This window comes from Lithobates pipiens, unplaced genomic scaffold (genome assembly GCF_037356315.1).
Source record: "Lithobates pipiens isolate NorthernLeopardFrog02 unplaced genomic scaffold, aLitPip1_a1.2 Scaffold_8, whole genome shotgun sequence".
Classification (NCBI taxonomy): Eukaryota; Metazoa; Chordata; class Amphibia; order Anura; family Ranidae; genus Lithobates; species Lithobates pipiens.
The window spans coordinates 376154219-376178374 of record NW_027507903.1 but is presented as its reverse complement, the minus strand read 5'-3'; the positions used below and the strand labels follow the sequence as shown (position 1 = coordinate 376178374).

The 24156-nt window shown below is 46.1% G+C and overlaps 1 protein-coding gene across 2 annotated transcripts in view; it reads left to right on the top strand.

Annotated features, from left to right (window-relative positions):
• The window catches only part of SLC23A1 (solute carrier family 23 member 1), a 1056923-nt gene that overhangs the window by 898482 nt on the left and 134285 nt on the right, over positions 1–24156 (top strand). For both annotated transcript variants that reach the window (XM_077473737.1, XM_077473738.1), the window contains exon 13: positions 15950–16093. In XM_077473737.1, the coding sequence (XP_077329863.1) occupies positions 15950–16093 (144 nt within the window). The remainder of the gene's footprint in view (positions 1–15949; positions 16094–24156) is intronic.

The following is a 24156-nucleotide window of genomic DNA, read 5'->3' as shown; positions in this document are numbered from 1 at the left end:
ACCACTGCCCTGCTGTCACCAACTGACACCGACCAATGCCCTACTGACACCGACCACTGTCCTACTGACACCAACCATTGACACGACCACTGCCCTACTGACACTGACCAGTGCCCTATTGACACCAACCACTGGCATCAACCACTGACACGACCACTGCTCTACTGACACCGACCAATGACACGACCACTGCCCTACTGACACCGACCAATGACATGACCACTGCCCTACTGACATGAACCATTAACACAGACCACTGCCCTACTGACACAACCCACTGACACTGACCACTGCCCTACTGACACCAACAACTGACACCGGCCATTGCCCTACTGACACTAGCCACTGCCCTACTGACACTGCCCTACTGACACCAACCACTGCCCTACTGACACGACCACTGCCCTACTGACACAGACCACTGCCCTACTGACACAGACCACTGCCCTACTGACACGACCACTGCCCTGCTGTCACCAACTGACACCGACCAATGCCCTACTGACACCGACCACTGTCCTACTGACACCAACCATTGACACGACCACTGCCCTACTGACACTGACCAGTGCCCTATTGACACCAACCACTGGCATCAACCACTGACACGACCACTGCTCTACTGACACCGACCAATGACATGACCACTGCCCTACTGACACAGACCAATGACATGACCACTGCCCTACTGGCATGAACCATTAACACAGACCACTGCCCTACTGACACAACCCACTGACCACTGCCCTACTGACACCAACCACTGACACCGGCCATTGCCCTACTGACACTGCCCTACTGACACGACCACTGCCCTACTGACACGACCACTGCCCTACTAACACAGACCACTGCCCTACTGACACGACCACTGCCCTACTGACACCGGCCACTGTCCTACTGACACCGGCCACTGTCCTACTGACACCGGCCACTGTCCTACTGACACCGGCCACTGTCCTACTGACACCGACCACTGTCCTACTGACACCGGACACTGTCCTACTGACACCGGACACTGTCCTACTGACACCGGACACTGTCCTACTGACACCGGACACTGTCCTACTGACCCCAACCACTTGCATGGACCACTGACACGACCACTGCTCTACTGATACTGACCACTGTAACCGACCACTGCCCTACTGACACAACCACTGCCCTACTGACACCAACCAATAACACCGACCACTGCCCTACTGACACGTACCACTCTCCTCCTGACACCAACCACTGACACGGACCACTGCCCTACTGACACCAACCACTGACACGGACCACTGCCCTACTGACACCAACCACTGACACGGACCACTGCCCTACTGACACCAACCACTGACACTGTCCACTGCCCCACTGACACTGTCCACTGCCCCACTGACACTGTCCATTGCCCCACTGACACCAACCACTGACACCAACCACTGCCCTACATACACCGACCACTGCCCTACTAACACTGATCATTGCCCTATTGACACCGACCACTGCCACACTGACACCAACCACTGCCCTACTGACACCAACCACTGCCCTACTGACACCAACCACTGACACGACCACTGCCCCACTGACACCGTGTCACGATCAGGGGTCAGGCTCGAAGACCAATTGCTATAGCAGCAGAGCAGATATTCACACAGGTCACCCTGGCTGATGGCACGGTTCACCTGAGGTGCGGGGTCTAAGTACTAACTGGTCTTCACCAGAGCTCCAGATGGTAGAGATGGATTTAGCTGCGTGTTAGTACCAGGTCGCGGTCCTCAGGATCGCCCCACCAGGAGGTGAGCAAGCCGGGGTTCAGTAGTGGATGAGCAGGTAAGGATTAAACAGAAGCGTGGTCAGTAAGCAAGCCAAAAGGTCGGTAACGAGTTGTTGCAGATTGGGATCAGGCAGAAGCGTAGTCGTGGAACAGGCCAAGGGTCGATAACGAGCAGTAGTAAATATAAGCGGCAGCAGAGACGACGAGAGCAAGATACAGGCTGGAGATGGCACAATATTCTGGTAAGGAGGAAGTGCAGTGACATGGCTTATATAGGAAGTTCATGGGAGGAGCAAAGGGTTCAAGGTTCAAGGCAAACAAGATTCAAGACAAGATCACTAAAGGAGCTGTCCAAGGAGCTGTCCAAGGAGCTGTCCAGCATTCCAGGTGGCTCAGCAAGCAGAGTCACTGCCAGACACACCAGAGGTCCCAGGTTCAAGCCCAGGTCCTAACACACCGACCACTGACAACAACCACTGACTTGACCACTGCCCCACTGACACCGACCACTGCCCCACTGACACCGACCACTGACACCAACCACTGACACAGACCACTGCCCTACATACACCGACCACTGCCCTACTAACACTGATCACTGCCCAATTGAAACCAACCACTGACACCGACCACTGCCCTACTGACACCAACCACTGACACGACCACTGCCCTACTGACACCGGCCACTGCCCTACTGACCCCAACCGCTGACACAGACCACTGCCCTACTCACACCAACCACTGACACGACCACTGCTCTACTGACACCGACCACTGACATGACCACTGACATGACCACTGCCCTACTGACACCAACCACTAACACCGACCACTGCCCATATGACACCGACCACTGCCCATATGACACTGACCACTGCCCATATGACACTGACCACTGTCCTCCTGACACTAACACCGACCACTGCCCATATGACACTGACCACTGACACCATCCACTGCCCCACTAACACCGACCACTGCCCTACTGATACCGACCAATGACATGACCACTGCCCTACTGACACCAACCAATAACACCGACCACTGCCCTACTGACACGTACCACTCTCCTCCTGACACCAACCACTGACACGGACCACTGCCCTACTGACACCAACCACTGACACGGACCACTGCCCTACTGACACCAACCACTGACACCAACCACTGACACGGACCACTGCCCTACTGACACCAACCACTGACACTGTCCACTGCCCCACTGACACTGTCCACTGCCCCACTGACACTGTCCATTGCCCCACTGACACCAACCACTGACACCAACCACTGCCCTACATACACCGACCACTGCCCTACTAACACTGATCATTGCCCTATTGACACCGACCACTGCCCTACTGACACCAACCACTGCCCTACTGACACCGACCACTGCCCCACTGACACCGTGTCACGATCAGGGGTCAGGCTCGAAGACCAATTGCTATAGCAGCAGAGCAGATATTCACACAGGTCACCCTGGCTGATGGCACGGTTCACCTGAGGTGCGGGGTCTAAGTACTAACTGGTCTTCACCAGAGCTCCAGATGGTAGAGATGGATTTAGCTGCGTGTTAGTACCAGGTCGCGGTCCTCAGGATCGCCCCACCAGGAGGTGAGCAAGCCGGGGTTCAGTAGTGGATGAGCAGGTAAGGATTAAACAGAAGCGTGGTCAGTAAGCAAGCCAAAAGGTCGGTAACGAGTTGTTGCAGATTGGGATCAGGCAGAAGCGTAGTCGTGGAACAGGCCAAGGGTCGATAACGAGCAGTAGTAAATATAAGCGGCAGCAGAGACGACGAGAGCAAGATACAGGCTGGAGATGGCACAATATTCTGGTAAGGAGGAAGTGCAGTGACATGGCTTATATAGGAAGTTCATGGGAGGAGCAAAGGGTTCAAGGTTCAAGGCAAACAAGATTCAAGACAAGATCACTAAAGGAGCTGTCCAAGGAGCTGTCCAAGGAGCTGTCCAGCATTCCAGGTGGCTCAGCAAGCAGAGTCACTGCCAGACACACCAGAGGTCCCAGGTTCAAGCCCAGGTCCTAACACACCGACCACTGACAACAACCACTGACTTGACCACTGCCCCACTGACACCGACCACTGCCCCACTGACACCGACCACTGACACCAACCACTGACACAGACCACTGCCCTACATACACCGACCACTGCCCTACTAACACTGATCACTGCCCAATTGAAACCAACCACTGACACCGACCACTGCCCTACTGACACCAACCACTGACACGACCACTGCCCTACTGACACCGGCCACTGCCCTACTGACCCCAACCGCTGACACAGACCACTGCCCTACTCACACCAACCACTGACACGACCACTGCTCTACTGACACCGACCACTGACATGACCACTGACATGACCACTGCCCTACTGACACCAACCACTAACACCGACCACTGCCCATATGACACCGACCACTGCCCATATGACACTGACCACTGCCCATATGACACTGACCACTGTCCTCCTGACACTAACACCGACCACTGCCCATATGACACTGACCACTGACACCATCCACTGCCCCACTAACACCGACCACTGCCCTACTGATACCGACCAATGACATGACCACTGCCCTACTGACACCAACCATTCACACAGACCACTGCCTTACTGACACCAACCACTGACACAGACCACTGCCCTACTGACACCAACCACTGACACCGACAACTGTCCTACTGACCCCGACCACTGACACAACCACTGCCCTACTGACACTGACCACTGCCCCATTAACACCGACCACTGCCCCACTGATACCGATCACTGCCCTACTGACACCAACCACCGACCACTGCCCTATTGACACCAACCACTGTCACCGACCACTGCCCTACTGACCCCAACCACTGACATCGACCACTGCCCTACTGACCCCAACCACTGACATCGACCACTGCCCTACTGACACCGACCACTGCCCTACTGTCACCAACCACTGACACGACCACTGTCCTACTGACACCGACCACTGCCCTACTGACACCAACCACTGTCCTACTGACCCCAACCACTGACACTGTCCACTGCCCTATTGACACGACCACTGCCCTATTGACACGACCACTGCCCTACTGACACCAACCACTGACACCGACCACTGCCCTACTGACACCGGCCACTGTCCTACTGACCCCAACCACTGACACCGACCACTGCCCTACTGACACCAGACACTGACACTGTCCACTGCCCTACTGACACTGACACCGTCCACTGCCCTATTGACACCATCCACTGCCCTATTGACACCGTCCACTGCCCTACTGACACCGACCACTGCCCTACTGACACTGACCACCGCCCTACTGACACCGACCACTGCCCTACTAATACTGATCATTGCCCTATTGACACCAACCACTGACACCGACCACTGCCCTACTGACACCGACCACTGCCCTACTGACACAGACCACTGCCCTACTGACACCGACCACTGCCCTACTGACACCGACCACTGCCCTACTGACACCGACCACTGCCCTACTGACACCAACCACTGCCCTACTGACACCAACCACTGCCCTACTGTCACCAACCACTAACAACGACCACTGCCCTACTGACACCAGACACTATCCTACTGACCCCAACCGCTGACGCCATCCACTGCCCTACTGACGCTGCCCCACTGACACCGTCCACTGCCCCACTGACACCGTCCACTGCCCCATCCTCCTGTCCTCTTTCCCAAAACCACTGTGACAAAATATATTTAAAAAATAACCCCCCCTATCATTGTGAAAAAGTACAAAAATAAATTGTAAAAAATAATTAAATAACATTTTTAAAAATAATAAAAAGAAAAAAAACTCACACTGTCCATTGCTCTACTAACACCATCCACTGGTCCCAAAAAGCATTTTGAAAAAAAAAATACTAGAAAATGTAATTGTAAAATAAAACAAACTACTGACACCATCCTGCACATACTACCGACCTCCATACACCCCACATTCCTCTCCTGCACATGCTACTCACCTCCATACACACTGTACTTCTCTCCTGCACATACTACCAACCTCCATACACTCCACACCCCTCTCCTGCATATACTGCCCACCGCCGTCCACTCTGCACTGTACATTCCCTATTTAACATTACCACATTCTGCGCTATGTAAGTCACCTCAGATTGTATTAAACCACACCCCTTTAAGTCAATGCTCAATATTTTATGCAAATTGTAGCACCCTCTAGTAGTGTAGATTCTAGAGTAAGAGTTGTTAGTGTAGGTAAATTTAGGCCTGTTTGTTTTTGTTTGATCTGGGCTAGGAGTGGCTAAGGGTAGAAGCTGGGTGACTTACAGGCAGCATCACTAAAACCTCCATCTTCTTTCCAGAGCTCTTTAGAAGGTTCTGAGGGGGATGTGGAGCTGCCTGTGGTATTCTGAGGAGCCCTGACCAATCTCCAACTTAGAATTGGCAGGAGGCAGGCCTCTTCAAATACCCAGGGTCAGCCCAGTTTGGGAGAAGTTGTCAGGTGGAGGAGTTGAAGATAGAGTACTGAGGCTGTCAGGGCCTTGGAGGGCCTTGGAGGGAGCTCTCCAGTTTGGGAGGTGCGGACAGGGCTCTCCAAGAAAACGTGGAGGTATCCTGGACAGAAAGCACAGGGGGAGAAAGAGGACAGCAGGAGAGAGTACTGATGGGCAAGTCTCCAGGGAGAGGAACTATTGATTGCAGCCAAGGCTGATGAGTGGCATGCACAGTCGGGAGGACTGGGGAGGCGAACCTGAAAGCACTGGGAGAGTGCAGTCGGAGATGGGTGCAGAACCAGAGGAGAGGACTGTGGTGTTGTGGGCAGTGGAGTCAGGAAGCTGCAGCCAGGAAGGCTGGCAAGGCCTGAAGGGGGCTGACTGGGATCAGTAGCCACATGTGGGAACCAGAATTTACTATTTTATTTTTGCTACACCATAGGGGACCGCGGCCCCTGCCTGTGAAGGGCATTTGCTTTAGGCCTGACTGAGGCAGTTTCAGGCCTACAGTGATAGCTAGTCTGGAGAACAAAACAGAGAAAGCGATGTGCAGGAGGGGTATGGAGTGATGGAGGTCACACATGTAGGGACTTGGTGTGAGCAGTCAGGTGACAGGAGTAGGGACTTGGTGTAAGCAGTCAGGTGACATGAGTAGGGACTTGGTGTGAGCACAGATGACACAAGTAAGGACTTGGTGGGAGCAGTCAGGTGACACGAGTAGGGACTTGGTGTGAGCAGTCAGGTGACACGAGTAAGAACTTGGTGGGAGCAGTCAGGTGACACGTGTGGGGACTTGGTGGGAGCAGTCAGGTGACACGTGTGGGGGCTTGGTGGGAGCAGTCAGGTGACACGTGTGGGGACTTGGTGGGAGCAGTCAGGTGACACGTGTGGGGGCTTGGTGGGAGCAGTCAGGTGACACGTGTGGGACTTGGTGGGAGCAGTCAGGTGACATGTCTAGGGACTTGGTGGGAACAGTCAGGTGACACCAGTAGGAATGTAGGAGAAGGGTGCGGAGTGTATGGAGGGGGTTAGTATGTGCAGGAGAGGAGTGCAGAGTGTATGGAGGTCGGTAGGATGTGCAGGGAGAGGAGGGCAGTGGGCGGTGTCAGTGGGGCAGTTGTCAGTGCCAGTGGGGCAGTGGATGGTGTCAGGTTTTTCTTTATGTATTTTTTTACAATCCTTTTTGGGGATGGGAGACAGGGGCTTGGGGTGTCAGTTTTTTTTTTTTCTTTACAATTTTTTTATAAAAAACATTTTTTTTACAATTTTATTTTGTAATTTTTTTTTTATCAGCCCTGTTTATCAGGCTTTGGTGAGATGTCAGACCTTTGACATCTCCCCGTCAAGACAGAGAAAGGAACAGATGACACAGGTTTCCCCAGTCCTTTTCTCACCATTGAAGATGAATGGAGAGGAGACAGAAGCTCCTCTCCATTCATAAACAGAAGCAAAGCAACACACCGTTTACTTTGCTCAGTTATTACAGGACAGAACTAGTGACTCTGCCTTTCCTGTGCACGCTCTGGCCAAGGGGAATGTAGAGATGGGCGGGGAGTCTGCTGATATCACGACACCACCCACCGAGCTCTGCACAACAGACCCGCCCACTGAATCTGGAGTTTTTCGGTGCTCCTAAATTAAGTTGGTTTTATCATACATTCCTCCATTAGCTCAATGGACAAATCAAGAAAAGTCACCTTTTTTTGTTTGCCTCTCACTGGTGAACCTTAAATTAAAAGGATTCACCATGAGTACTCTAGAAATATTTTGGATTTCATCATTGGTGCCCACCAAAAAAAAAAAAGAGGATGCCGTTGATGTACCTGTTTCAGGACAAAATCTTGGAAGGGTACACCGGCAATGCCCCCGCTGAAAATAGACAAGCCTCCCAATTTCCACAGCATATGTTAGCATACGCTGGGACACATTTCGTGCCCTGGGCTTGGCAATAGTATTTGCTGTTAAACTGAAACTTTACTGATGAGTTTACTTCCTCTTTCATTCCCTGCAAAGGTAAAGCATAATGGACTACTATGCATCGCATAGTAGTCCATTATGTGTCACTTACCTGACACAGGAGCCAGCGATGTCACCGCTGTCCCCTGTAGTCCAGCGCATCCATCTTCTCGGTGGGTCTCGCTGCTCCGCCGCTGTCATTCGGCGAAGCCGCGATGACGTCACTCCCGCACATGCACACGGGAGCCGCTACATGCGGCATATTCGCCGTTGACGGTGCCGCGTTCAGTGCGCCGGAGACAGCGGTGCCTGTCTTTCTGCAAATATCTCCTAAACCGTGTAGGTTTAGGAGATATTTCTTGAACCTACAGGTAAGCCTTAATCTAGGCTTACCTGCAGGTCAAAGTGTGTTGTAAGGGTTTACAACCACTTTAAGACTAAAGACTAAAGACTAAATTCACTATGGCCATACTTGCCCACAGTTCTGCTTCGCAATGTTTTGTCAATTACCTGTAAACCCTTCTCATGGGATATTGAAGAATACAATGTATAAATATATTGATAAGTATATTGAAGTAATATTTAAGTATTTATGAACTATGCATCTGCTTGGCTTTGGCTGCTTTGAGGGCCCTATGAAAAAGGCCTATTAGGTGGAAATTCCTCACTTTGAATTACCATGTATATCAAGGGCCTATCCATTAAAGGATGTTGCTTTTGAATATATGGATTATTACCTGTGCAAGAGGGGTGCAACGAAATTATGCAATGACTGTACTTCATCTCTATATACTGTACTAGATTTATCTCATCTTAATTCTTTCTCCTCTGAACCAGAGAGTTTAACTTTTAATCTGTTTCCTTGAGGAACCTTCAAGTTTAATGCCAGTGTCCTTGATATAGAAGGATTGTTTGCAGTCTTGTTTGGAGATCTCCAAGTGGCATTTCTTCTTTCAGGTGTGAGGGAGCTTAAGTGTGACATTGTCAAAATGCTTAACTGTTTGTGGTGGACCGTAAACACCGGCCAGTCCACATCCCTCCTCTAGACCCTCTGTATATTAACTACATTGGAACACTTTTGCTGACATATTGATTTTCATCAATAGGGATGAGCCAGATGTTCAAGTCGCACATAAGTTTGACTCGAACGTCGGGTGTTCACCGAATAGCGAACAATTTGCACCCCTACCCTTTCACAAAAAAAGTTTCAAAATTGTCAAAATGACAAGACACAGCTTGGGACAAGTCCTTTATTAAAAAATAAAAATGTCCCACAAAGTCCATTCATCTCCTTTTCCTCCTCCGACGGACCGGAAAAAAAAAATCCATGACCAACCCGCCTCCATGGGAGGCTCCCTCCTTAATTACCGTCCTCTCAGGTGACAGTTCTTTTAGAACTGTGGGTGGGACCACACAGGGACTTCCCTATGGCTTTCCCGGAGCATAAGGGGGTGTTGCCACCCATTTACGTAACCTGGTCTTACGTAGCCTGGTACGGTTCAGGAGGGGTGGGGCTCTCTGCGTTTTTCCTCTTTACCTGCCAAGTTGCTCAGATAAGGGTCTGGTATGGATTTTTAGGGGGACCACTACACCATTTTTTTTTTATTTTGGCATGGGGTTCCCTTTAATATCCATACCAGACCTGAAGGGCCTGGTATGGAATTTGGGGGGACCCCCACGCAATTTTTTTTTTCACATTTTGGTTTGGGGGTCCCCTTAATATTCATACCAGACCCAAAGGGACTGGTAATGGACTGAGGGGATCCCATGCCATTTTTTTTCAATGACTTCTTTTATCTGTATTGCTGGCACCGACAATTATAGCCACAAGTACTTTTAAATACATTTTTTTTTCTTTAGAAATGTCATTTTGTGCAGGGACTTTTCTAAACACAGGAAATATGTGCACTACATTACAGGCACCCCCCCCCCCCCCCCCGGTATGAAATGTAAAGGAATATTTAAATTTTATTGTTTCACTTTAACCACCTCAGTACAGTGCAGTTACACCCCCTTCCTGACCAGACCAATTTTCAGCTTTCAGCGCTCTCACACTTTGAATGACAATTACTCAGTCATCCAACACAGTATCCATATGAAACTTGCGTCCTTTTTTCCACACAAATAGAGCTTTCTTTTAGTGGTATTTAATCACTAGTGGGTTTTTTATTTTTTGTGCTATAAATAAAATAAAACGTAAATTTTGTGAAAAAAATGCTTTTTTCTTTGTTTCTGTCATAAATTTTTGCTAATTAGTAATTTTTCTTCATAAATTTTGGCCAAAATTTATACTGCTACATATCTTTGGTAAAAATAACCCACATTAGTATATATTATTTGGTCTTTGTGAAAGTTATAGAGTCTACAATCTATGGTGCCAATCACTGAAAATTCATCACTTCTGATCAGGCCTTCAGTACATCAGGTGTATCTCATTTCTTGAGACACTAACTAGTCAGGAAAGTACAAATACCCCCCAAATGACCCCTTTTTACAAAGTAGACATCCCAAGGTATTAAGTAAGTAGCATGGTGAGTTTTTTTAAGTTGTCATTTTTTCCCACAATTCTTTGCAAAATGAAGATTTTTTATTTTTTTTTTATTTTTTTTTACTAAATTGTCATATTATCAGGTTATTTCTCACACACAGCATATGTATACAACAAATTACCCCCCAAAATACATTCTGCTACTCTTCCCGAGTACGGCAATACCACATGTGTGAGACTTTTACACAGCCTGGCCACATACAGAGCACCAACATCGATGTAGTACCTTCAGACGTTCTACGAGCAAAAATGACGCATCTCATTTCTCAACCACCTATTACACTTTTGAAGGCCCTGGAGTACCAGGACAATAGAATTTCCCATAAAATCACCCCATTTTGGAAAGCTAACACCCCAACGTATAATCTGTGAGGCATAATGAGTCTTTTGAACAGTTCATTTTTTTCCAGAAGTTTTTGGAATATGTGGAAAAAAATTAAAAAGCATTTTTTTTTTACACAAAATTGTCAATTTATAAGATATTTCTAACACATAGCATGTATATAGCAAAAATTACACCCCAAAATACATTCTGCTACTCTTCCCGAGTACGGCGATACCACGTGTGTGAGACTTTTACACAGCCTGGCCACATACAGAGCACCAACATTGATGTAGTACCTTCAGACGTTCTACGAGCAAAAATTACGCATCTCATTTCTCAACCACCTATTACACTTTTGAAGGCCCTGGAGTACCAGCACAATGGAATTTCCCATAAAATTACCCCATTTTGGAAAGCAAACACCCCAACGTATAATCTGTGAGGCATAATGAGTCTTTTGAACGGTTCATTTTTTTCCAGAAGTTTTTGGAATATGTGGAAAAAAATTAAAAAGCATTTTTTTTTTACACAAAATTGTCAATTTATAAGATATTTCTAACACATAACATGTATATAGCAAAAATTACACCCCAAAATACATTCTGCTACTCCTCCCGAGTATGGCGATACCACATGTGTAGGACTTTTACACAGCCTGGCCACATAGATGGGCCAAACATTGAAGTAGTACGTTCAGGCGTTCTAGGAGCATAAATGACACATCTTATTTCATTCCTACCCATCACACTTTTGAAGGTCCTGGACCACCAGGACAGTGAAATTACCCACAAAATGACCCCATTTTGGAAAGTAAACACCCCAACGTATATTCTATGAGACATGGGCTGCAAATAGGTACTCGGGTACTCTGATGGGCTGGAGATAGGTACTCGGGTACTCAGGTGGACTGTGACAGGTACTCGGGTACTCAGATGGACTGGAACAGGTACTCGGGTACTCTGATTGCCTGGTGACAGGTACTCGGGTACTCTGATGGCCTGGTGACAGGTACTCGAGTACTCTGATGGCCTGGTGACAGGTACTCGGGTACTCTGATGGCCTGGTGACAGGTACTCGGGTACTCTGATTGCCTGGTGACAGGTACTCGGGTACTCTGATGGCCTGGTGACAGGTACTCGAGTACTCTGATGGCCTGGTGACAGGTACTCGGGTACTCTGATGGCCTGGTGACAGGTACTCGGGTACTCTGATGGCCTGGTGACAGGTACTCGGGTACTCTGATGGCCTGGTGACAGGTACTCGGGTACTCTGATGGCCTGGTGACAGGTACTCGGGTACTCTGATGGCCTGGTGACAAGTACTCAGGTACTCTGATGGCCTGGTGACAGGTACTCTGATGGTTTGGTGACTGGTATTTGGGTACTCTGAAGGGCGGTGACAGGTACTCGGTACTCTAATGGACTGTGACAGGTACTCGGTACTCTAATGGACTGTGACAGGTACTCGGTACTCTAATGGACTGTGACAGGTACTCGGGTACCCTGATGGGCCGTGACAGGTACTCGGGTATCCTGATGGGCCGTGACAGGTACTCGGGTACCCTGATGGGCCGTGACAGGTACTCGGGTACTCTGATGTGCCGTGACAGGTACTCGGGTACTCTGATGGGCCGGGACAGGTACTCAGGTACTCAGATGAACTGTGACAGGTACTCGGGTACTCAGATGGGCTGGGACAGGTACTCGGGTACTCAGATGGGCTGGGACAGGTACTCGGGTACTCTGATGGGCTGGGACAGGTACTCGGGTACTCTGATGGGCTGGGACAGGTACTCGGGTACTCTGATGGGCTGGGACAGGTACTCGGGTACTCTGATGGGCTGGGACAGGTACTCGGGTACTCTGATGGGCTGGGACAGGTACTCTGATGGGCTGGGACAGGTACTCGGGTACTCTGATGGGCTGGGACAGGTACTCGGGTACTCTGATGGGCTGGGACAGGTACTCGGGTACTCTGATGGGCTGGGACAGGTACTCTGATGGGCTGGGACAGGTACTCGGGTACTCTGATGGGCTGGGACAGGTACTCGGGTACTCTGATGGGCTGGGACAGGTACTCGGATACTCTGATGGGCTGGGACAGGTACTCGGGTACTCTGATGGGCTGGGACAGGTACTCAAATACTCTGATGGACTGTGACAGGTACTCTGATGGACTGTGATTGATAGGTACTATGAGGGGTGGTGACAGGTCCTCTTTATTGGGGGGGGGGGGCAATCAGTATGTTTGGTGTACACTGTATGCGGTAACGAGATGTTACCGCAATCTCCTCCTCACACACGATCGGTGTGTGAGGAGGAGAACCCGGTAACATCCCGTTACCGCGGTTTGTTTACATTTTAGTGATCGGCTGTGAAAGGATCACAGCCGATCACGTGGGTAAACAGCCAGCCAATGGCTGTTTACCAGTGTCGGTGACGAGCAGTGTTCCCGGGGAACACGCCGCCATCGACGTGCACGCGCAGCGCGCTCGCGATCGCGCGCATGCGCCGTGCACGTAGGGGGTGTGACCATCTGTGATCGGCCGTGACTTCATCACGGCCGATCACGTGGTAAACAGCCATAACGAATGGCTGTTCACCCCCTTCGGTGGCGAGCGGTGTCTCCGTGACACGCCGCCACCGAAGAAACAGGGATGCGCGCGCACGATCGCGCGCATCCCTGTTTAAACGGGAGGCCGTCATATGACGGCCTCCCGCCACAATAGCTGCGCCGCCTGGCCGTCATTTGACGGCCGGCGGTCAGCAACTAGTTAAGCATTATCACTGCTCCCGAAAAAACTAACGTTTTTAAAACTTTTTTTTGCATTGATCCATGACTTCATGCTGAGGTGTGGAGCAGCAAATTTCAATCTGATAGGTTGGCAACACCCCCCCTCCCCCCGTCCCACCCCCGGTTCAAAAAGTTTGGAGATGAATGAACGAGCATACAAATGGTATGGGATTCCCGATACTTCCCTGGGGGACATGTATCAATGCAAAAATAGTTTTAAAAAAAGATCATTTTAATGATGCTTAAAGTGTAAAAATAAAAATGAAAAGTTCATTTAACTACGTAAGGACCAGCCGTGGACCAGCCGCCGCAGTTATACTGTGGCAGGATGGCTCCCCTGAGTGAATTGCCGTTACTGTAAATCGGCTACCCGCGATCGCTCCTAACAGAGACAAAAAGGAGATCTGTCAATGTAAATAGACAGCTCTTCGTTCTGTCAGGGTAGGAAAGAGATCTCTTGTTACTATTGTTTAGGAACAGCAAACAGTCTCCTCCCCCAGATAGTCCCACCTCCCGACAGTTAGAAACACTCCTTCGGTGACACAGTTAACCCCTTGATCGCCCCTAGTGTTAACCCCTTCCCTGCCAGTGACATTTATACAGTAATCAGTGCAATTTTAGCTCTGATCACTGTATAAATTTCAATGGTTCCAAAAAAGTGTCAAAAGTGTCCTATCTGTCTGCCGCATTTTCGCAGTCCTGCAAAAATTTGCAGATCGCCGTCATTACTAGAAAAAAATAAATAATAAAAATGGTATAAATCTATCCCTTATTTTGTAGACGCTTTAACTTTTGCACAAACCAATCAATATACACTTATTGTGATTTTTTTTCTACCAAAAATATGTAGAATATATATCCGCCTAAACTGAGGAAGAAATCATTTTTTCATTTTTTTTTATATTTTTGGGGGGATATTTATTATAGCAAAAAGTAAAAAATATTGTTTTTTTTTTTTTCAAAATTGTTCCTTTTTTTGTTTATAGGGCAAAAAATAAATACCGCAGAGGTGATCAAATACCACCAAAACTGTTGTGGAATTATTTCTGATTGGGACTCTAAAACAAAATTAATACTACAGCTGTAGCAGCAGATTCACAGGACGCAATGACTGTGTTTAAAATTTCTATTCAGTGACAAAATTGATTATTACATGTTATTTTATACATAGATAAGAAAGGGGTGGTGTGAGATGTTATTAAAAACTAACAAAAAGAAATGTGTTATTAAAAGCTAACAAATAGAAATATATTATTAGATTGAATTTTCTTGCCACTGTAGTCTAAAAGGGATGTTGATTTGACCCCACTAATGATTACAAAACAAATTTATGTTTTTACAACAAAAAATGTCAAACAAAATTCTAATAGTGCATCTCCAGTCTAATTTCCTGTACACACGGTCGGAAATTCAGACGGAAAAAGTCTGATTGGATTATGTTTACGGAAAATCCGATTGTGTGTGGGCTCTAGCGGACTTTTTCCGTCGGAATTTCCGATGAAAAAGTTTGAGAGCTGGATCTAAAATTTTCCGACAACAAAATCCGATCGGACTTTTTCCAAATGTTTGTAGAGAATTCCGAAGGACAAAGTGCCATGCATGCTCAGAATAAATTACGAGATGAAAGCTATTGGCTACTGGCCTCTTTATAGTCCCGTTGTACGTGATTTACGTCACCTCGTTCTGAACGATAGTTTTTTCTGACAACTTTGTCCGACCGTGTGTATGCAACACAAGTTTCGGCCAAAATCCGTCGGAAAAACTGTGTGTACAGAGCATAACTCTTGAACATTCAGCATTGTATCTGCTGATCCTTCTCTTACTGAATATAACCAATATTTGTAAAAGAAAGGGAGTGTCACCAGCTCAGTAAATGGCATCAAAAAACAATTCCTACCACATATCCCGTTTCTATCATTTAAATATGTTTTTGTTTATATTTTCTTGTGGATTTATTATAATACACATTTCTCTGTAATTGGGTTTGTGACATCATACATGTTTCACTTTTTTATGTTCTAAATATTATTTTTATGTTTTTATGTTCAGGAATGATTACTGCTATTGGCTTATCCAATCTGCAATTTGTAGATATGAATTCGTCAAGAAACTTATTTGTCTTGGGTTTTTCCATGTTTTTTGGATTAGTCCTACCAAATTACTTGGATGCAAATCCTAACTGCATTGAGACAGGTATGTTAAACTTAATTTTTGCTTTAAGGTAAAATTCAGCATGATTTTATGCACACACGTGGAGTTATTTTTTATGTTTATTATATAATATTTTTTGTAATTCACATTTTTTTTGGCTGTACCATATTTTCATTGCTGTGTTATGTATAGAGTTTTGTAATTTCTCCCTCCAGTGATTATCTGTATATTGCTGCTATCATGCAGACGCCCTTTCTTAAAAATAAGTGTATCTTTATAGTCATTCTAAAAGTGGGTTATACATGAAAAAAAATATAATAAGATACTGGAGGTCCAGTTGAAAAATAATTAAATGAAGACCAACAAATCAGAAAAACAAAAAAAAGTACATAAGCATCAGTATAAAATACAAGGGTGAAGATAAATGTTAAGAATATTAAATTAACACCAACTTGTTCAATGTGTGCAGCAACTACATGTGAAAAAGCAGCCAGATGCTTAACCTCTTGCTGACAGCTTAACTCATATATTTTGTTGAAGGGGTTAAAACTTACCATCAAGCCTCCATCTCACCTTACCTTGACTCAGGGCCCTGGAAGTACTGCAATTTCAGACACACACACTGGTTTGTGAAATACAGAAATTTTTTTATTTCAGTGCATCACATGTTAGGTATACAAAGAAATGTGGTTGGTAATATTTCTTTCCACCAATAAGAGTACATGTTAGATGACATATTTCCATTATCATAAAGGCAGTACCCCATATTCATTATCATTATCCAATCATAAAATTAACTTATTAGAATACATTGAATTATACCTGAGATATGGAAAAGTTTGCCTAATATATATTTGCAGCATCAATTTTCCAGTAGACAAGACTAGACAAGTTTCTCCTTTACTTGTGTAGAAATAGTGAAACTTACTCAACTTCCTCACCTATAACCACAGCTATCTCACAAACTGATGATAAAGGAGTGTTCTACCAGCCTGAAGCATTGTTCAAAATTATATTAAACAATTAGTTAACCTTTCACAATCACTCTTGTCATAAACTGACAATTATAAATCTTGTCTCAAATATGCATCATCCTTGATTGCTTTCCAAACAATTAATTAAAGAAGGGTGGGTAGATATAAAAACCATATTTTGACCCTTAATCACCCAAAGATCGTAGAACTATTGTGGTACCCAATGTCCCAAAAATCATAAATAAAAAAAGAATAGATCAATTATTATAAAATATACAACAAATTAATAAATCACAGCATAAATATCAGAACAATTCTTTACAATACAAATATATTAAAATTCCTGGGTAGTGCTCCCCACAAATAAGTGGGAGTGTGATTGATGTTGGTGTAGATGTAACCTCGACTAGTTTTGCAGCATTTGCCGCTTCCTCAGGAGGCATCAACCCAAAAAGTCTAAGAAAAATACAATACAAAATTATAGTAACAAAAAATAACAATTGTACCATTACACATTGATGATCATAACAGAAATATTTGAGTATTTAATTATATCTATGCGACTCACCAACAAGAATCAAGAAGAGTTACAGATGGCAAAACTGAGACACCCATATGGGGGTGTTCCCACCGGGGGCAGGCACAGGGGTATATGTGTGCAGGTTAGAGAAGTTCTATAAATAAAATAGACATATCATGGGGGTTCCATTTAAGGCACCAATATTAGGATAAAAAGGAAGAAAAGGAAAAAGGAGGATAAGACAGGAAAGAAGTGAAGGGGGAGGGAGGGGAGGGGGAGCATGGGGAGGAAGGGAAGGGGGGAAAAGGGGAGGAGGGGGAGGGATATAGGGGAAGGAAGAGGGAAGGGGAAAGGAGGGGAGAGGGGGAAAAGGGGAAGCAGGGGAGGGGGGAAAGGGAGAGGGGGAAAAGGGAGAGGGGGAAAAGGGAGAGGGGGAAAAGGGAAGAGGGGGTGGAAGGAGGGAAAGGAAAGGAAAGGGAGGAGAAGTTTGGTGCAATGTGATGAAATAAATAAACCCAGAAGGATCACCCAATGTAAAAAAGGTGTGCTCAAATGAACCCACCTACTGACAATGAGATTTAAAAATGGTACACCCGGGAATTAGTTACTAAAGAGTATGCAGCTTTAACAGGGAGAAGCTCAATTGTGCAAACAAATCAATAGCACTCTCAGCTGGTGCTTGCTGAAATGGCAAACGGAGCCTGGAATTACAAGTAAAAGATATGATATATAATTGGGAAATACAAGCGAGCTCACAGCTGCTGGTCTCATGCTGAACAGAATATCAGTCAGAACGACAGAGAGACCAGATCGGCATCGGCAGAGGGTGCAGTGTAAAAGCGCTTGCCTAGCTGCCAAAGTACAGAAAGTAATCCCGGGTGTATAGCCGTGCCTACACAGGCGAGCAAACAATCACCTTTTGAGCCCCCTAGCCGGAAGTCAGGCGTCCCCTGACCTGTGTCGGGCACCTGACGCCTCTGGGTCTGTCTCTCCACAGGGCGCATGCACGGAAACAAAACCGCGCATGCGACTGGCCCCAAAGGATGCAGCGCAGGGAGCGTCACAAAACCGATGGGAGAGGGAGGGCCAACTAGGCAAAGTGCCACCGCCCCTACCCAGAGAAACACATGCCCGCCCACAGGGGATGATTAGAATACATTGAATTATACCTGAGATATGGAAAAGAGATATAGAACCTTTATTATTTTTATATTAACTTTGAGGCTAAATTTTCCAGATTGCTTTCCGATAAATGCATTGGCCCATCTTTATAAGCACCTATATCAATAGACACATTAAAATGAACATATGACAAGACCATAATGTATAAATGAAGGTCATTTAAACCATTATCTTAACTGTATAGCAAATGTCCATGAAAAAAATAAGGGGAGCATGACAGTCTTTAGCTTACTAAAATAGCCTTCAACAAAATAGAAAAGAACAAAAAAGACACTATCTCGTATGGCTTGCAAATGTCCATAAATTAACAGATTATGCAAAATTCCACATTATTTCATTCCTCGAGTTAATTTCCTAAACTTCCAAAACACCACCAAATATTCTGTACCTTTTCATACCCATACCATCAGAAGAGATCTAATACCTTTTTAAAAGCTTGCCTCTTGGTAAGGACAGAACTTGACATCCACAGACAGACTGGCAAAGAACTAAAGAAGTCATCTATTTGGGCTAGGTTATTTAGGTCTTGAGGCTGGCACCTCCTATCTCTCTCTTGTGGTGTTCACTGGAACTTTAAGGCCTTGGGTTGGCATCATGGCTCTTCCTCAAGGCATTCCCAGAAACTTTTCCAACAGGAGTCCCTTTCAACCTTCAGCTTGTGAAAAGTTAAGGAAGTATACCAGGATGATGGTTTGGCAGAGCTATTCATCATCCCAGGACCCGGGGGCGTATCTGCCACGAGACAAACAAGGCATTTGCCTTGGGCGGCAGTTTTCAGGCTGGGGCGTCGCCACCTCTAGGCTACCTATTCCTGCCACTTCACTTTAGGCATAACATGAAACCAGCTGAGTTTTTTTTCTTCTTTTTCTTCTTTCACCTATATTGTATGAGCATATTAACCTTGTCCACTTCACAACTGAATAACCTAATAACACAACTGAAACATATTCTGATTAATCAATGAATGTTTTACTATACAAGGGAATGCAAAATATACACCATTAGATCTTTTCCTAGTGTGTTTTCTCTAGAACCTATTAAAAATATATACATATATACATCAATGTGGGTACTGCTGCAAACTTAAGCACTTCACGCGTAAAATAATAATTCATAAGAATACACTCGATACTATGGACTAATTTAACTTCCATTTAACTTATAATATTAGATATAAATTACAAGGATGTTTATGTGTGAAATAAGTAGATGCAGTGGTAAAGCTTTAATCCTCAGCCACCACACGTGTTCATTAGACATGGGTGCCGTCAATAAATTAGTTTTGTTCCGTTACAGTTCGTATTAAAATTAATTCGTAATTCGTGTCCGAAATTCAATTTCGATTCGTACGAAATACGAATTGTCATTAGGTTCACTAACTTACATAGTTAGTAAGATTGAATAAAGACACCAGTCCATCCAGTTCAACCTGAGTGATTGTCTACAATTGTCGCTATCCCTGTACATTGCAAACTCACATAGGTCCCTACCCTCAAGGAGCCCACAACTTGTGGTAACAATTACAAACATTCGTTATGATGAATTTAAGGGGAAAAAATATAGATTTATACCTCAATACGACAGTCAATGCTGATGGTAGTTTTTATTCGAAATACGAAATTCTGTTGAAGAATTTCAGATCCGAAATACAAATTTTCTTTAGATTTTCAGTCCAAATGTCGTTACTACGGAAACATGTGACTGTTGGTCGACCAATCAGAGGTTTTCTTCTGCTGCTGAGGCCTACAGGGCAGGCCCAATCATGTGACTTTCCTTTGTGGGTTAGTTAGTTTAGTGGAGCAGATCACACGATTATTTGTCTGTGCATCTGAGCGAACATCTTTGCAATCCTTAGTTTTTCATTGTTCACTTTAGTTTATATCTGTTGTAGTTTGCGAGTGTATCATCTGTTAGTGTTTAGTTTCTGGCTTTATTCGTTTTTTGGTTGGTTTTGAGAGATTTTTTTTTTTCATTTCTTGTTTCATTTAGTTAATATTTTGTTATTTTCTGTTGGTATATATTTTTTTTTTTGTACATTTGGTGATTTTGGTGTTAGTTTGCTGCGATCAAAATCATTTTTTTTTTGTCTACATTTTTCTAACTTTTAGGCTGGGTTCACACTGCTGCAGGTGGGAGATCCGGATGTGATTCGCACCACACTGCAGTGAAAATCACATCCGATCTCCGTAGCGATGCGAGTTCAGCCATACAGATAGTATGGCTGAATTCGCATCGCTCCCGCAGCAAACTCGCACGGGACCCTTTTTTTGGTCTGCAGCAGAATCGGATCGCATGGGTGTTCACATCATGCGATCCGATTCCTGTGCGAGTGTGCAGATCGCACTGCGATTTGCGGACGGATGTGGGGGTGTCATTAACATATCATTGACACTCCCAGCCATCCGCATAGGGCAGTGTGAACTGCCGGCGGGAGGTATGCGATGCGGAAAAACGCCGCGGATTCGCGGCGTTCCCGCATCGCTATAGTGTGAACCTAGCCTTAAAGGAAAAATGAGCAGCAAACAAGGCCAAAAAAGCAGTAAGAGTGCTGCTGGGAGAGGGAGAGCTATGAGCCGTGTACATGAGCAGCAGGTGGGACGTTCTGTCTGTGCGCCCTCTGAGCTCAGCTTACCTCCCATGAAGCTGAGGCGAATGGGAGTGAAGACTGCTGGTGGTAAAGAGCCTGGCAAACAGCAGACATTTGCATGTCACCAGCTGTTCCAGGATTTAACTCTTAGAATCAGCAGCACAGTTCATAGCAAACGTGGCGCTACCACCTCTGCCACTGCTGCTGGTAGCATGCTGCCCATTGGTACCTTTTATGTAAAAGGGCAGCCATAGGGGTTCCCAGTGCACATTTGTGCTGGAGATCCTGGCCATGCAGCAGGAAACATGTCAGGAGGCCGAGGCTCATGATGATGTCACCACCACCATTGATGCCAGTGCCATCACCATCAGCACTACAGAGAGCTTTGGCAGTGATCAGCAAGGAGACAGAGTTTAGTGCTTCTAATGATCACTGTTCCCTTGGCAACGTGACATTGTTGTAGACAAATTTAATTTCCAGCCCTCTACCCATGTTGGCACCACCGACAGCCCAGAAAGTATCTCCCCTCAGTCCCCACTATTTTTCTCTCCTGAAAAGACCACTGCCCAAGTGCTTTCTAAGCCTCCAGCATCAGAATGGACCAATGCAACCATTAGGCCTCAATCCATTACAGCAGCCAAAATACCTGGGATGTTTAGGTCTCTTCCTCCTGCTCCTGCCGAACCTCAGGAAGAGAGCGTGACCACTGCAGTGGAAGGGATTCCATCAGGCAGTGTCATTTGTGGTGGCTGCCGTTCCAGCATTTTAAAAGAATTGGTGTTGTCAGAAGGCCAAATGGAATCACTGTGGTAGGGAGGTCAGCCGGGGCCGAGACATAGGGCATCTCAGTAATAGTGGCATTAACCAGCACATGCATGTGCACCACCATGCAGTGCTGTTAGGGGAGAAAAGTATTATGGCCACTCATCCAAACACCAAAAGGGGGAACCAATAGTGGCACCACCACAGCCACCATGAGTGCCAGCACCACCAGTCAGTATAAGGCAGAAAATAATGCTGTTACCATCCCCCATCTAATCCATACCAGCCAGGCCACCCTGGAAGATATTGGTGGCTTTCAGAGTAAGGGTATGTCTCAGGCGCAGGTACGTAAAATAACACGCCTGATTGGCCAGCTCATTACAGTTGGAGGGGCACCTTTTAACATGGTGGAAGGTGAGCCCTTCAAGCAACTGATGAAGGCTGTTGCACCACAATACTGTGTGCCATCACGTAAGACCTTCAGCCAAACTGTGGTGCCAGCCTTATACAGGTCGTGTGTTAGGGTGCTCAAGGGGGAGATTGGAAGGGCAGGTGGACAGGCAGTGCACTTGACCACTGACCTGTGGATTGTGTGTAGTGCCCAGCACACCTTCCTGTCCCTGATGGCACATTGGTGGCGGGCCAAGGTATCATGATGTAGTTAAAACATCTGGATCCTCGTCAGCAGTTGACCAACAGGGTCACCATTCCTTCCTCCTGCACACTGAGGTGCTTGATGAAAAGCACACAGCACAAAACAAACTTGCAAGAACTGCAGAAAATGTTGTTGCGGTGGTTTGGACAGGCAGACAGCAACTACCAGATTGGCTTTGTTGTCACTGATGGAGGCAGAAACATGGTCAAGGCTGTAAGGGATGGCAGCTTTGTGGGGGTGTGCTGCTCAGCCCACCTTATCCACCAGGTAGTAACTGACAGTTTTCGGTTGGTGGAGGCCATTTCTGGCAGCGATGGAAGGCTGTCCAAAGTGGTGGACTCTTGTCGGAAGATGGCTGGCCACTTCCATCGGAGTGTGAGAAACAGCCATCTCCTCAGGGTGGAACAGAGGAAGGCAGGCCTTCCAAAATTCGGAAGCATGGCAATTCCTATTTTTCAGAGCCTCCTGAACATAGGAATTTAGGGAAATTCATACGAATTTTTGATTCCTACGAAACTAATCACACATGTCTAGTGTTTATGGCGTCAGGAGGTTGTTTGCTGAGAGCATACTCATAGACCTCTCCCAGCACACTGACAAAGTGATCACCGACAGCTCATGACCAAGGATTCTACTCAAGAGCCAGCAGGGTGGGCTCCTGATCATGTGTGCTCTGTGTGAGCCAAGAGATTAACAAGATTGCAATATTATCAATCTGAAATTGCAATGATGCCCAGAAAATAATAATACTAACAGCAATAATTAAAGTGGTTCTAAAGCCATAATGTTTTTTTACCTTAATGCATTCCATACATTAATGTAGAAAATGTTTTACATCTTGCTGTCCTCCCTCAACTCCATAAATACTTACCTGGGTCATCAATTGATCCAGCGTTGCGCATGGCTGGATCTTGTCTCTCCTCTCTTCATCACACAGGGACTGGGGCAGCAGCAAGGAGCCATTGACATGCAACACTGTACCCATATGAAATTTGTTTTTGTTTTTCACACAAATAGTGCTTTCTTTTGGTGGTATTTAATCACAGCTGGGTTTTTATTTTTTGCTAAATAAACAAAAAAAACAAACGTGTTTTTCTTCATTTCTGTTATAAAATTTTGCATATAATTGTTTTTCAATAATTTAGGCAAAATTGTGTACGGATACATTTCTTTGGTGAAAATAACCTAAAGCGGTGTATATTTATTATAGTAAACTATGGTTTGTCTATATCTATATATATATATATATATACCGTATATACTCGAGTATAGGCCGACCCGAATATAAGCCGAGGCCCCCAATTTACCCCCAAAAAAACTGGCAAACTTATTGACTCGTGTATAAGCCGAGGGTGAGACATGCCTGTCCATCCCTGTGTGTGTGTCCGTCCCTGTGTGTCCGTCCATCCCTGTGTGTGTGTGTGT